At 41.9% G+C, this 14,379-nt stretch overlaps 1 protein-coding gene across 4 annotated transcripts; it reads left to right on the top strand.

Moving 5' to 3' along the window:
• The first annotated feature begins 1,671 nt into the window (after nucleotides 1–1,671).
• Nucleotides 1,672–10,332, top strand: LOC146398745 (complement factor H-related protein 2-like). Of its 4 annotated transcripts, none has more exons than XM_021081849.2 (5): nucleotides 1,672–1,775; nucleotides 3,026–3,220; nucleotides 4,132–4,308; nucleotides 9,081–9,263; nucleotides 9,933–10,332. In XM_021081849.2, exons 1-5 carry the CDS (start codon nucleotides 1,682–1,684, stop codon nucleotides 10,127–10,129), a joined length of 846 nt encoding a protein of 281 aa, XP_020937508.2. In that variant the 5' UTR covers nucleotides 1,672–1,681; the 3' UTR covers nucleotides 10,130–10,332. The 4 variants fall into 4 exon arrangements, with proteins under 4 accessions (XP_020937508.2, XP_084835144.1, XP_084835145.1 ...); XM_021081848.2 differs by lacking the exon at nucleotides 1,672–1,775 and adding an exon at nucleotides 2,519–2,618; XM_084979018.1 differs by lacking the exons at nucleotides 9,081–9,263; nucleotides 9,933–10,332 and adding an exon at nucleotides 7,599–8,213.
• Nucleotides 10,333–14,379: the final 4,047 nt, after the last annotated feature.

Below are 14,379 nucleotides of genomic sequence, written 5' to 3'. Positions count from 1 at the left end.
GCCAGAGCCACAGCAATTCGAGATCTGAGCCACATCTGCGACCTACATACCCCACAGCTCACGCAAAGCCGGATCCTTAACACGTTGAGCAAGGCCAGGCATCGAACCCACGTCCTCATGGATGCTCGTCAGGTTTGTTAACCACTGAGCTGCGACGGAAACTCCACCAGCTTAAACTTTTAAGCAAGGACTGTCCAGTCTCACTCTTGGCTTGATTTATGAGTACACTATTGGATGGGCTGAAAATTTTCGAATTAATCCAGGGGTGGTTCGTTTTTGCTCAACAGTTCGCCCTTCCATTTATGTCTCGTCTCATGTATTTTATTACCATATCGGCAAGAAGCAACCAGGAGGCTCTTCTGGAGTTTGGTTGGGAATCTCGTAAACAAAATACCCAAGTTCACCCCTGTGCTGGTTCACTTAGTGTCCACTGGGCTGGGCTGTAGGACTCAAGCGCTTGGTCAAATGATCAGCCCAGGGTTTCCGGGGCGGCATAGTGACGAGATGTGATTAGCATTTAATCACAGACTTTGAACAAAGCAAAATGCCCTCCATAATGTGGCTGTACTCCATCCAATCTGCTGAAGGCTTGAAGAGAAAAACACTGAGCTCCTTCAAGGGAAAAGGAACTGTCTTCAAACTCCAAAGGGCACCACATCCCCTTCCTGGGTGTCCAGGCGGCCACCTGCTCTGCAGATTTCAGACTTGCCAGCCTCCACACTCACATGAGGCAGTTCTTGAAAATCAGTCTCAGTCCCTCTGTGTGTGTTTGTCTTCCCGAACTCCAGGTGTGTGTTTGCCTCTCTCCCTCTCCCTCTCTCTCCCGCTCTCTCTCTCTCTCTCTGAACTCTGACTAGTACAGGTTTTGGTAACAGGAGAAACTAAAGGAAGAACAGCTTCGGGATGAGTTTTCTGCACTGACTCTGGGATTTCTGGAATTTGTTCTCTAATCTGATATTTTTAACAGAATCTGCTACCGGCAGTAAAGAGGGCACTCGTAGCCCATGGCCTGACGTCACAAGAGAGATACATAAACCACAGCAATGGATACTTCCAATTGTACTGATAGGAGCAAGAACTTGATTTCTTCAAACACTTTTGTCAGACTCGTGAGTGGAATCAGCCTGGCTGCTGGACCTTGACTGTGCTCCATCAACTGGGGAAAGAGACCAGCTCAGGAATTCAAATTCACCATTCCGATGGGCCACAGGTGCTTTCCTGAGCACGAGGAAATACAGATGATGGCATTAGTTCCAAATCCACGCTGGTTTTCTTAGACCCGTAAGAAGCTGAGTGAAGGTAAGAAAAGGATGTGAGAAGGTGCTAGTGATATGGACTCAGAGTTATTCACCTACGGTTCACCTGATGGAGAAAGAACACCACCTGTTTTTAAGACGTGCTTAATTTAAAAATGACTGTTTTATGTCACTTCCAGAGCCAGCCTTTATGGTCTGTAAAGAAAAAAAAAAATTGCTCAAGTACATATCAGGAAATGAATTCAAGAAGTTTGTGTGACACCACTACCAGGAAGTCAGGGATTTCGCAAAGCTCTTTGAACTTTGCTGTTTGCTATGTGATCTCATTAACCAGCATTACGCAATGACCCTTAAATAAGGGTCATGCATGATACTCCGCTAAGGGGCAGATCTGAAACCCCAGACCACACAGCTGGAATATCTACATGCACGTACCTCTGGGGATCCCTAACATGCTGTCACTAATCAATGTCCTCCATGTCCTCCTCAGCCTGTGGGTTTCCTGTGCTCATGGACAAGGTAAGTTCAAAGCAGCCCTGGACACGCAGCTTCCCTCTTAAATGTGCCTTCATGTCGCACGTGTCTTTACATTTTGCGTTCGCTGTCTTGGTATTTTAATAATAGACTAGCAGAGATTGCCTGTGTTGTGTCACCATAACAGAGAGTAACCTTCAAGAAAACTGTCTCACACTCTTCTCAGGGAAAAAGAAAGGGAATTATGTTTTCTCTGTTTTTTGAGTCCCACAGTAAAAGGACTCTCAATACTGCTTATGAAGAGAGTGAGTCTGCTCACATGACATTAGGAAACATGTCACAAGCTAGATTCTGACTTCAAAATGCCCGAAGATTTCTTACTTTTGAGGCAAGGGAAACTTCACGGGCAATGGATAGCTTTATAATCTTGTGTATGCTGATGGTTGTATGGAATCACATGTCAGAACGCATATTTCAAGTTGATTTGGTTTCCTGAATTGGAAGGACAACCCTGCTGATACCTTGATCTTGGACCTTGAGCCTCTGGAACTGTGAGGAAATAAATTTCTGTTCTTTAAGCCATCCTGGCCCCAGGGCTGTATGACGGCAGCCACGGCAAATGAACATTTGTAAATGGGCAGTAATAACCACAACCTATGTTTCTGTTTCCCACCCAAGAGTATTTAAATTCCTACATGCATGGATTCAGATGACACTCGTCAGGATTTAGAAATATATCCTGGCGCTACTGAGTTGCTAATTTTTGCTTTTATGAATGTTTTATAGTCAAATAATCTTCACTGATGTTCCGAACTGCTATGCACAGTCCTATATACATGTGTTCATCTGGCTGTGGATATTCGTTCAGACATTCAGCCGAAGCAACAGGTTACCTGGACTGGGGGGGGGGGGGATGTGCTGAGAGCCTGGGGGGATCCCTCCGCAGGGCAAAGGAAGAAGAAGCACAAGAAGGAGAAGGAGAACCGTACACAGCCCTCTGTCCCTTCCAGAAGTCAACGTCTTCGATCTGGGGGCTTTCCTGAAGAGAACCACTTTTAGTCTCTTTCCCGGTCTTTACATCTTTCTGTGGGATTTGAATCTTAGAAATACTTTTCAAACACCTAAACACCATGAGCTCCTCCAGAACCTTTGCACTCTTAAATATAGATTGTCCCAGATCTTAAATCACTAACATAAGTGGAATAATTTAGCCAAAGAGAGTAATGAATCCATCAACGGGATTATGCACATCGGCAGAATGCCTCATTAACGTAGGATGCTATTTCTTTCCTAAGGAAGAACTTGTGATCTCCCGGAAATAAAACACGGACGCATCTATGATGAAAATAGATATAAACAAGTCTTCCCGGTTAACGTGGGGCAATATTTCTACTACACTTGCGACCACAGCTTCGTGTCTCCTTCACAATTACTCTGGTCACGAATAACCTGCACGGACGCAGGATGGTCACCAACACCAAAGTGTCTCAGTGAGTAAACACCCTCGTCACTACTCAGCTCAGTCGTTCAAACCGTGTACTCAGTGAGCGGTGAGGCTGTGCCTGCCGGTGTCACACAGAGCCCCGGCGGTCACAGAGGCAGAGCCTGGAGGACCCAGCAAAGATGAGCTAGGTCTCGCCTCCTTGTACAAGCTCTTTATAGGAAGTAATGTGCCAAATATAAATTGTTTTCTTTCTTTCTTTTTTTTTTGTCTTTTTGCCTTTTCTAGGGCTTCTTCCCACGGCATATGGAGGTTCCCAGGCTAGGGGTCGAATCGGAGCTGTAGCTGCCGGCCTACACCAGAGCCACAGCAATGCGGGATCTGAGCCGCATCTGCAACCTACACCACAGCTCATGGCAACACTGGATCCTTAACCCACTGAGCGAGGCCAGGGATCGAACCCACATCCTCATGGTTTCTAGTCGGATTCATTAACCACTGAGTCATGATGGGAACTCCATGTAAAATGTTTTCCACATGGATACAAGTCTTAATTAATGCCATTGCCTCGTAATTTTTTGATATGCATGGACTATCTTTGAAAGCATGAATTTTGCACTTGACTATCCAAGATTGAAAAATGTGGCGTTCCCGTTGTGGCTCAGCAGTTCGCAAACCTGACGAGCATTCATGAGGAAGCAGGTTCCATCCCTGGCCTCGCTCAGTGGGTTAAGGATCTGACATTGCCGTGAGCTAGGGCGAAGTTGGCAGATGCGGCTCGGATCCCACGTTGCTGTGGCTCTGGCGCAGGCTGGGAGCTACAGTTCCGATTGGACCCCTAGCCCAGGAACCTTCATATGCTGCAGCTTGGCCCTAAAAAGACAAAAAGACCAAAAAAAGTTTGAAATATGTAATACTCCTTCATTACAAGATTTACATCAGTCGTCTTTTGGCTTTTAGGACAGTGCTTCTTCCCTTGGGTGGAAAACGGACTTTCTGCATCATCAGGACAAACACACCGGGAAGGTGACACTGTACAAATTGCCTGTGACCCCGGCTACAGGCTCGCGAACAATCAGAGCAGCATTACATGTGCAGAAGGTGGCTGGTCCTCCCCCCCGAAATGCAGTCCTGCCTGTAAGTAAAGTAGTGTCCTCTGGGATCCTGTGATCTTTTCCATCTTACAGAGAATTAACAGCCTTAGGTGTCTGCAGTATTGCTGTTCTTACTCTTGTCACCTTTTTAGTTCCAGGGTTCCACCTGGTTCCAAACAGACATGCAAATCTTTGGATCATCATTAATAATTGTTTTGTCTACTTACATAAATTAAGTGTAGATAAAAATAGAAAACACTAGCCAAAAACTGTGAAAAGTTTTGAAGGACACTTACGCGGTTAAGTAGCACAGCATTAATGTTTGTAATGAAATTATGTAAAATCGGTGACATAGCATGAGGATAAATTGAATTTTCCTTGGAGTGATTGTTAAAATACCACAGTTACTTGGCAATTTTTTTTCTTTTTTTGGCAAATGTTAAATTATAAAGCCCAACTTGAAAGTATTGATCATTTCCACGTCATTAGAACTTTGTGCTTCTGAAATTTAGGTTTCCAAAAGATCATTTAAAATGTGGAAAACTCTTCCATAGGAAACCACATTAAAAAATAAGCATCTGTGGGTGCTGACACTGAGTTGGAGCTTCTCATGTTTTTATGTGGAAACAAGACAACTGCATAAATGAATGAGACGTGGGAACCCTGACAGTAAGGCTCCTAAAGCGCAGTCAACTCCTTTAAGGGAAGGAGCTCTATTCTGGCCCTTTCAACCTCTGCTCTCACCATCAAGTCATCTAATCAGTGGTCATGGGCCAAGTGCCGCCATGGATGTGGGGAATCCAGGCTCTTCAAAAGTCAGGCCCGGAGTTCCTGTTGTGCCACAGTGGTTAATGAATCCAACTAGGAAACTTGAGGTGGCAGGTTTGATCCCTGGTCTCGCTCAGTGGGTTAAGGATCTGGCATTGTCGTGAGCTGTGGTGTAGTTCTCAGACTGGGCTCTGTCTCACATTACTGTGGCTCTGGCATCGGCGGGCAGCCGCAGCTCCGATTAGACCCCTAGCCTAGACCCCTCTTCCATATGCTGTGAGAGTGGTCCTAAAAAGCCAAAAAACAAAAACAAAACAAAACAAAACAAAAAACAAAGTAATGATAAAGAGGAACTAGAATCTACCTAAATATTTAACAATCGAGGCATCGACATAAAAAGTGATAGCAATTCAATGTGGAGGAAAAGCATGCATTCCCACTCCACAGACACCATCACACACGCATGCGCAGTACTGCCTTCAGCTCTAAAGACTGTGGCTGGGTCTTCCAACCCAAGAGTGTGGTGGATCTTTCCATCTGTCCATGTCGTCTTTGATGTCTTTCATCGGCGTCTTACTTTTGTGTGTGTGTGTGTGTGTGTGTGTCTTTTTGCCATTTCTTGGGCCGCTCCCGCGGCATATGGAGGTTCCCAGGCTAGGGGTCGAATCGGAGCTGTAGCCACCGGCCTACGCCAGAGACACAGCAACGCTGGATCCGAGCCGCGTCTGCGACCTACACCACAGCTCACGGCCACGCTGGATCCTTAACTCACTGAGCAAGGGCAGGGATCGAACCCGCAACCTCATGGTTCCTAGTCGGATTCGTTAACCACTGCGCCACGACGGGAACTCCGCGTCTTACACTTTTTAAGAGAAGAAGTCCTTTGTTTCTTTAGGCAGGTTTATTCCTAGGTATTTTATTATTTTTGATATGAAGGTAAATGGGATTGGTTCCCTAATTTCTTTTGCTGATCTTTTATTGTTAGTATAAAGAAATGGAATGGCTTTCTATGTATGAATACTATATCCTTAATCTTTACCAAACTGGTTGATGAGCCCTAACAGTTTTCTGATTAGGATTTTCTTTGCATAGTATCATGTCATCTGCAAACAGTGAGAGTTTTACTTCTTCTTTTCCAGTTAGGATTCCTTTTATTTCTTTTTCTTCTCTGATTTTGTGGCTAGGACTTCTAAAACTATGTTGAACAACAGTGGTGAAAGTGGACAGCCTTGTCTTATTCCTGATCTTGTCAGAAATGCTTTGTTTTGTTCGTTGGTTTTGTTTTTGTTTTGTTTTGTTTTGTTTTTTAGGGCCACACCCGTGGTATATGGAAAAATAGGCTAGGGGTCGAATCAGAGCTACAGCTGCCAGCCTGCATTACAGCCAGAGCAACGTGGGATCTAAGCCACATCTGTGAGCTACACCACAGCTCAAGACAACACTGGATCCTTAACCCACTGAGCGAGACCAGAGATTGAACCCACTTCCTCATGGATCCTGATTGGGTTCTTTACCACTGCACCACCAGGGAACTCCCAAAATGCTTTCAGTTTTATTTATTTTTTTTCTATTTTATGACCACACCCACATCATATGGAGGTTCCCAGCCTAGGGGTTGAATCGGAGCTGTAGCAACCAGACTACACCATAGCCACAGCAATGTGGGATCCAAGCCGCGTCTTCGACCTACACCACAGCCACAGCTCACGGCAACGCTGGATCGTTAAACCGCTGAGGAAGGCCAGGGATCGAACCTGCAACCTCATGGTTCCTAGTTGGATTCGTTAACCACTGAGCCACGAAGGGAACTCCGTGCTTTCAGTTTTAAAAGTTATTTTTAAACATCTCTGTTAGAACACTTTCAATTATTTCTCTCTCTGCGTGTGTGTACAGTAAGTTCAATATCTTGACACAGTAAATAACACTTTCAATGAAAATCTTCTCTGCCTGTACATGTCACATATTCCAATTTTTTTGCCATGCGTTTACTGCGCCTGGCTATTTTGTTGAAAACTAGAGATTTCTGATTATATACATTGTAGCTAGAAGGTTCCTAACCCCACAGCAGCTGTCTTTGTGTCTCATTTGTTCCTTCTGGCCTGGTTTTGCGGCATCTGTCTCCCTTGGTGTGTGCACTCACTGCAGACTCTGTTGACTTTCTCCTTAAAAATCTGTCTTTCTGTGATGCACCATTAGCTATGGAGAGCCTAGTGGTCAGTAAGTAATTCATCACAGACTGTTCAAAATTCTTGAGCCGGGAACACTTCGACTCTTTGCTAGTCTGAGAATGAGAGTGGGAATGATGAATGGAAGGAACAGAAGATTTTTATGGCAGTGAAATTACTCAGTATGACAGCATAATGGCGAATACATGTCATACACTTCTCAAAACCCATAGAATACGTGGTGCCAAGAGTGAACCTTAATGTAAAGTAATGATCTTCTAGAGTAAGTTTACTGTGTAAAAATTGCTTCTGCCTTGATACACGTCTCCTTTCCTAGTTCTTAACTTAAAGAGATCAAGTGCTTTTCTCACACTCTCACTCTATCGCTCTCTTTTTACAGCTGCACCTGCAGCCTGTAGAAGCTTGCACGCTAGGGGTTGAATTGGAGCTGCAACTGCCAGCCACAGGCACAGCCACAGGCACATCAATGCTGGATCAGAGCTGCCTCTGCAACCTACACCACAGCTCGTGAAAACACTGCTTCCTTAACCCACTGAGAAAGGCCAGGAGTTGAACCTGCATCTTCATGGATTCTAGTGATGTTCTCAACCTGCTGGGCCACAGTGGGAACTCCAAGGGCTTCTTGAGACTACTTTTGCCTAAAGTGGTTATCATTTCTGGGTTGCAGTCTCAGTGGCCAGTCTGGGACATATAGAAACCAAAGTGAAAACTCCAACAATTCTCTAAGGTATAATCCCTTGAACCCCCAAGGCTCTACCAGAATGACTTCTTTTCTTTGTCTTTCAGGATCTCTTATGTTCAGGATTTTCCATTAGTAGAAGGAATGTTTAGCAAAAGCAATAGGCAGAAATATTTCCATCTCATCTAGAGCTGGAAGCCAGATTAACTTTCACATGGTTCAAATCTGTAATTCTTTGAATTTTATTAAAGGAGCTGATGTTTCTTTTGTAATAAAATGAAAATCAACAAAAATAAAAAGAGATTCAATAGACAATGCAGTGTGATATATATAAAGACAGGTTTTTTTTTTTTTTATTTTAACTATTCATCTATCCGGCATATATTCAGTGAAAAACAAACAAACAAAAACATGTTTTATTGCTGGAATACTACAACGCATTTGGTACTGTGTCATGTGTGCTTTCATGTGGAGTGAAAGGAAGGGCTTAAAAATGTGCCTTTTGGGAGCCCCTGTCCAGGATCAGCAGAAAGTAATCTGACCAGTTAGTACCCATGAGGATGCCTGTTCAATCCCTGGCATCAGGTCAGGCATCTGGCATGCCATGAGCTGTGTTGTAGACTCAGCCAGAATCTTGTGTTACTGTGGCTGTGGCATAGGCCGGCAGTTGCAGCTCCGATTTGAACTCCTTTCCTGGGAACTTCCCTATGCTGTGGGTGTGAACCAAAAAGAAAATGTGCCTTTGGGTTTAAGCAACTAAAACTTCTTCAACAAATCATTTCTCTCATCAGAAATCACAAGTCCTTGGAGAATAGACTTGTGGTTGCCAAGGGGGAGGGGGAGGGAGTGCAGTGGATTGGGGAGCTTGGGGTTAAGAGATGCAAACTATTGCCTTTGGATGGATCAGCAAGGAGATCCTGCTGTGTAGCACTGGGAACTCTGTCTAGTCACTTATGATTGAACATGCTAATGTGAGAAAAAAATAATGTATGCATGTATGTGTAACTAGGTCACCATGCTGTACAGTAGAAAAAAAATTGTATTGGGGAAATAACAATTAAAAGAAAAAAAAAAGAAATCACAAGTCCTGATATTGTATATTATGACACATTTCTATTTTCCTTATTTTAAACTGTGGGGATTTCTTTGGTCTTTCAGTAAATCAAACAATGTATTTTTCAGACTCTCAAGGAAAATGTGGGCCACCCCCACCTATAGACAATGGAGACACGACCTCATTCCCATTACCAGTCTATCCTCCGGGATCAGTCGTCCAGTACCAATGCCAGTCCTACTATGAACTTGAGGGAAGCAGCTCCATAAAATGTGAGAATGGACAGTGGTCAGAACCACCAAAATGCTTAGGTAAATATTTTAATCTTCTCTTGGGTCATGGGGAAGTCAGAGTACTGAGTTTAGCTGTTTGGATTTCCTGTGGTGGCTCAGCAGCAACAAATCCAACTGGTATCCTTGAGGACATGGGTTCAGCCCCTGGCCCCGCTCAGTGATTTAAGGGTCCGGTGTTGCTGCAAGCTGTGGCGTAGGTTGCAGACATGGCTCAGATCCTACGTTGCTGTGACTGGGGTGTAGGCCAGCAGCTGTAGCTCTGATTTGACCCCTAGCCCAGGAACTTCCATATGCTGCACCTGTGGCATTTTTTTTTAATAATTTTTATGGATTGAAAAACAACCTTTCTGTTGCATGCTTGATTACCAAAATATATGGAAATGAAGTTTGAAAACTTCCTGTTCAAGCAACAATACCAACAAAAGATTCCTCAGTGGAAGCTTTGATAACTGGCATTATGAATCTTTGATTATGACATTTAACTATAACATTAAACTTAGTACCTCATTCTTACGTCATTTGTTTAAAATGATGAATCTGCATAATGGATTTTCAGTGAGTTGGTTTGGAAAATGTTTTGAGAAGAATTTTTGGAACCAGAGTGGAAGAGTCTACTTGAAAGCCTGAAATTCTGTGGAAAATATCTGTATCCCACTTAATGTTTTATGTTTATTTTTTTACCTGCAGATGCATGTGTAGTTTCAGAAGAAATGATGAGAAAACACAACATAGAGCTAAAATGGACATTGGGTAAAAAACTTTATTCCAGAACAGATGATACTATTGAATTTCGGTGTAGACAAGGATTTTATAGGAGGACGCCACTGCATACATTCCGAGTAACCTGTCAGCAAGGCAAATTGGCCTATCCTACGTGTGGATAAAACAGTGGTTAAAATGCAGTCATAAAACTGAAATATGTACATTTACTCAGAGTTTGTCATTATTAATCCAGTTCTCCATTTATTTGATCGACTATTATTGTTTAACTCATCTTTATTCAGAAATCAGCGGATTTTGTAATTATAATCTGGGAAACCAATGAATTACTTCTTTAAAGCATCTCATTAAACTTGGCAAATCAAAATACTCTGTGTGCTATTCATAAAACACCTATGTAAGAAATTAGATGCAAAAACTTCAGTGGCTCCTTCCACCCCTCATTCTTTTATCTCTTTCAAAACTTCCTCCATAACTTCTGAGGCTTCCTGGCACTCCATTTCAGAGGATATGGAAAAGAATACTTGTCTCCATTCAAAACTAATATCAGTTCACAAATAAGTAAAAAGAAAATTGTGCCATACCTGTATTAATAATAAGATGTAAGTGGGTATTACTTTTGCTTATCTATCCATAGAAAATATACCAACACTTGATGAAATACATGATTTTCTGCAAGATGCCTCTGCAGAACACATAATCATTTAATCACATCATAAAGAGGAATTAAAAACAAGTTGGAAGCATAAATATAACATGATATAATGAGTAATTTTAAAAATCCAACATCAACTATAAACACACACACATATACCAACACACTATGCTTTAAAATCAATGCACTTTAGAGAAAAAATATTGTCAGGAAGTATAATAGAACATTTCAAATAACCATAGTCGACTTTAGAGACCCTCTTAAGGGGTTCCTATATCCTCAAATTTTTCTATCTTTAATGTATATCACCTGTGAAACAAAGAATATGTTCTTTTGAAATAAAGACATGTACAGAGTAAGACAATATGTGTTTGGACAATAGAGCCCACTTTGGTAACCGTCTTCAGGTCTAGTAACATTTTCATGATTTTGCTGTTACAAAGAATTTGGGGAATATTCAACCAGAGGAGTCTGAAATTTGATTTTTATGCTCATTCATTTCAAACAGCATAGTCAATTTAAATCAATGGACTATAATCCAATAATACATTAAAAGGATTGTACATCATGATCAAGTGGGATTTATCCCAGGGATGCAAGGCTTCTTCACTATCCACGCATCCATCAGTGTGATACACCGCATTAACAAACTGAGGAATGAAAACCATATGATCCTCTCCATAGATGCAGAAAAAGCCTTGGAGTTCCTGTCGTGGCGCAGCGGTTAACGAATTCGACTAGGAATCATGAGATTGCGGGTTCGATCCCTGGCCTTGCTCAGTGGGTTAAGGATCCAGCATTGCCGTGAGCTGTGGTGTAGGTTGCAGATGCGGCTCAGATCCCACATTGCTGTGGCTCTGGCGTAGGCCTGTGACTACAGCTCCGATTCGACCCCTAGCCCGAGAACCTCCACATGCCGCGGGAGTGGCCCAAGAAATAGCAAAAAGACAAAAAAAAAAAAAAAAAAAAAAAAAAAAGAAAGAAAGAAGGAAAAAGAAACAGCCTTTGACAAATCCAACACCCATTTCTGATAAAAACCCTTCAGAAAGTGGGCATAACAGGAACCTACCTCAACATAATAAAGGCCATATGTGGCAAAGCCACAGAGAACATCATTCTCAATGGTGAAAAGCTGAAGGAATTCCCCTTGAGATCAGGAAGAAGACAAGGATGTCCCCTCTCACCACTACTCTTCAACATAGTTTTGGAAGTCCTAGCCATGGCAATCAGAGAAGTAAAAGAAATAAAAGGAATCAAATTGGAAAGGAAGAAGTAAAACTATCACTATTTGCAGATGACATGATACTATACATAGAGAATCCTGAAGACTGTTTGAGCTCATCCATGAATTTGGTAAAGTCACAGGATACAAAATTAATACACAGAAATCGACAGCATTTCTATACAATAACAATGAAAGAGCAGAAAGAGATATTAGGGAAGCAATCTCATTTAACATTGCATCCAAAAGAAAAAAAATACCTAGGAGTAAACCTACCTAAAGAGACAAAAGACCTGTACTCTTGAAAACTACTTGACACTGATGAAAGAAATCAAAGATGACCCAAATAGATGGAAAGCTATACCGTGCTCTTGGATTGGAAGCGTCAATATCATCAAAATGGCTACACTACCCAAGACAATCTACAGATTCAATGCAATCCTTATCAAATTACCAAGGACATTTTTCACAGAACTCGAACAAAATATTTTAAAGTTTGTTTGGAAGCACAAAAGACCCAGAAGAGCCAAAGACATCCTGAAAAAGAAAAATGGAGCTGGAGGATTCAGGCTCCTTGACTTCAGACTATACTACAAAGCAACAATCATCAAAACCATATGGCACTGGCACAAAGACAGACATATAGATCAGTGGAACGGGATAAGAAAGCCCAGAATTAAACCCACCGACCTACAGCCAGCTCATCTATGAAAAAAGAGGCAAGAATATACAGTGGAGAAAGGACAGCTTGTTCAATAAGTGGTGCTAGGAAAACTGGACAGCCACATGGAAAAGAATGAAATGAGAACACTCCCTAACACCACACACACAAATAAACTCCAAATGGATTAAAGACCTAGATATAAGACCAGACACTATAAAACTCTTAGAGGAAAACATAGGCCAAACATAGACATAAACGACAGCAACATCTTCTCAGATCTACCTCTTAGAGTATTGACAATAAAAACAAACATAAACAAATGGGACCTAATCAAACTTACAAGTTTCTGCACAGCAAAGGAAACCCTAAACAAAACGAAAAGACAATCCACAGAATGGGAGAATATCTTTGCAAGTGCATCAACTGACAAGGGATTAATCTCCAAAATTTATAAACACCTTCTGCAGCTCCATACCAAAAAAAAAAAAAAAAACAAACAGCCCCATCGAAAAATGGGCAGAAGACCTAAATAGACAATTCTCCAAAGAAGATATACAGATGGCCAACAACCACATGAAGAGATGTTCAACATCACTCATTATTAGAGAAATGCAAATCAAAACCACAATGAGGTACCACCTTACACCAGCCAGAATGGCCATCATCCAAAAGTCTACAAACAAGAAGTGTTGGTGAGGGTGTGGAGAAAAAGGAACCCTAGTACACTGTTGGTGGGATTGTAAATGGGTGCAACCACTGTGGAAAACAATATGGAGATTCCTCAGAAAACTCAAAATACAACTACCATTTGATTCAGCAATCCCACTCCTGGGCACCTATCCAGAGAAAACCATGACTCGCAAAGACACATGTACTCTGATGTTCACTGCAGCACAATTTTCAATAGCCAAGACATGGAAACAACCTAAATGTCCATCGACAGAGGAGTGGATCCAGAAGAGGTGGTACATACACACACTGGAATATTACTCAGCCATTAAAAGGAACGAAATACCAGCGTTTTTAGCAACATGGATGGATCTGGAAATTATCATGCTAAGTGAAGTCAGCCATACAATGAGACACCAACATCCAATGCTTTCACTGACATGTGGAATCTGAAAACAGGACAGACTGAACTTCTTTGCAGAACAGATCCTGACTCACAGACACTGAAAAACTTATGTTTTCCAAAGGAGACAATTTGAGGGGTGGGGTGACGTGCTGGGGCTGTGGGATGGAATCCTATAAAACTGGATTGTGATGATCATTGTACAACTATAAATGTAATAAATTCATTGAGTAATTAAAAAGTTAAAAAAAAAAGCAATGGACTATAAAGGTTTTACATTTCTAAAATCATGGAAATTTTAAGATGAAAAGAGAGATATAAGTAATTAAGCTGAAAAGGTTTTAAGGGGATATACCGTGGCTCTGCATTGCCTCAAGTCCAGTGGCATTCTCAGAGCACGAAGCCTGGCCGCCCTCATTGGACATCATTGATCTGCACCTGAGTCACTGGTCACAGCCAGTTTCCTGACTGTAAGTGAACACGGCTGCACTTGGCGAGTGTTTTGTGCTGCCAATGTTAACATTTGTGTACATGCTCTTTCTCCAAAATGTTCACCTACGGCTGGTGAATCTATATTTGACACATGACTACAATCAATTATTTCACTGTTGTCTAGAAAATAGAGATTTTTAAGGTCAATCTTATCATTTTCCTTCATTTATTATTTAGCATTCTGTGCAAAGATGGTGTTAATTTATCGAGTCTGTTTATATGAAAATTCACTGAAAACATTTTAGCAAATCTTTATTTTTGCCCTTTAATTTCCAATTTTTGGAGCAAGGACTTGAGATAATGGCAACC

This window comes from Sus scrofa, chromosome 10, assembly GCF_054392235.1.
Source record: "Sus scrofa isolate SSC_HxYL_T2T_F1_AM1 chromosome 10, Sscrofa_HxYL_maternal_Yorkshire_Landrace_v2.0, whole genome shotgun sequence".
Classification (NCBI taxonomy): domain Eukaryota; kingdom Metazoa; phylum Chordata; class Mammalia; order Artiodactyla; family Suidae; genus Sus; species Sus scrofa.
This window is presented reverse-complemented; position numbering and strand designations above follow the sequence as displayed.

Excerpts from the sequence above, each read along its gene's own strand:
- LOC146398745 (XM_021081849.2), top strand. The coding sequence starts at position 1,682 with ATGCACGTACCTCTGGGGATCCCTAACATGCTGTCACTAATCAATGTC. Across the intron at positions 3,221-4,131 it reads ACCAACACCAAAGTGTCTCA|GACAGTGCTTCTTCCCTTGG; the intron begins GTGAGTAAACAC and ends TTTGGCTTTTAG. Across the intron at positions 4,309-9,080 it reads CCCGAAATGCAGTCCTGCCT|ACTCTCAAGGAAAATGTGGG; the intron begins GTAAGTAAAGTA and ends TGTATTTTTCAG.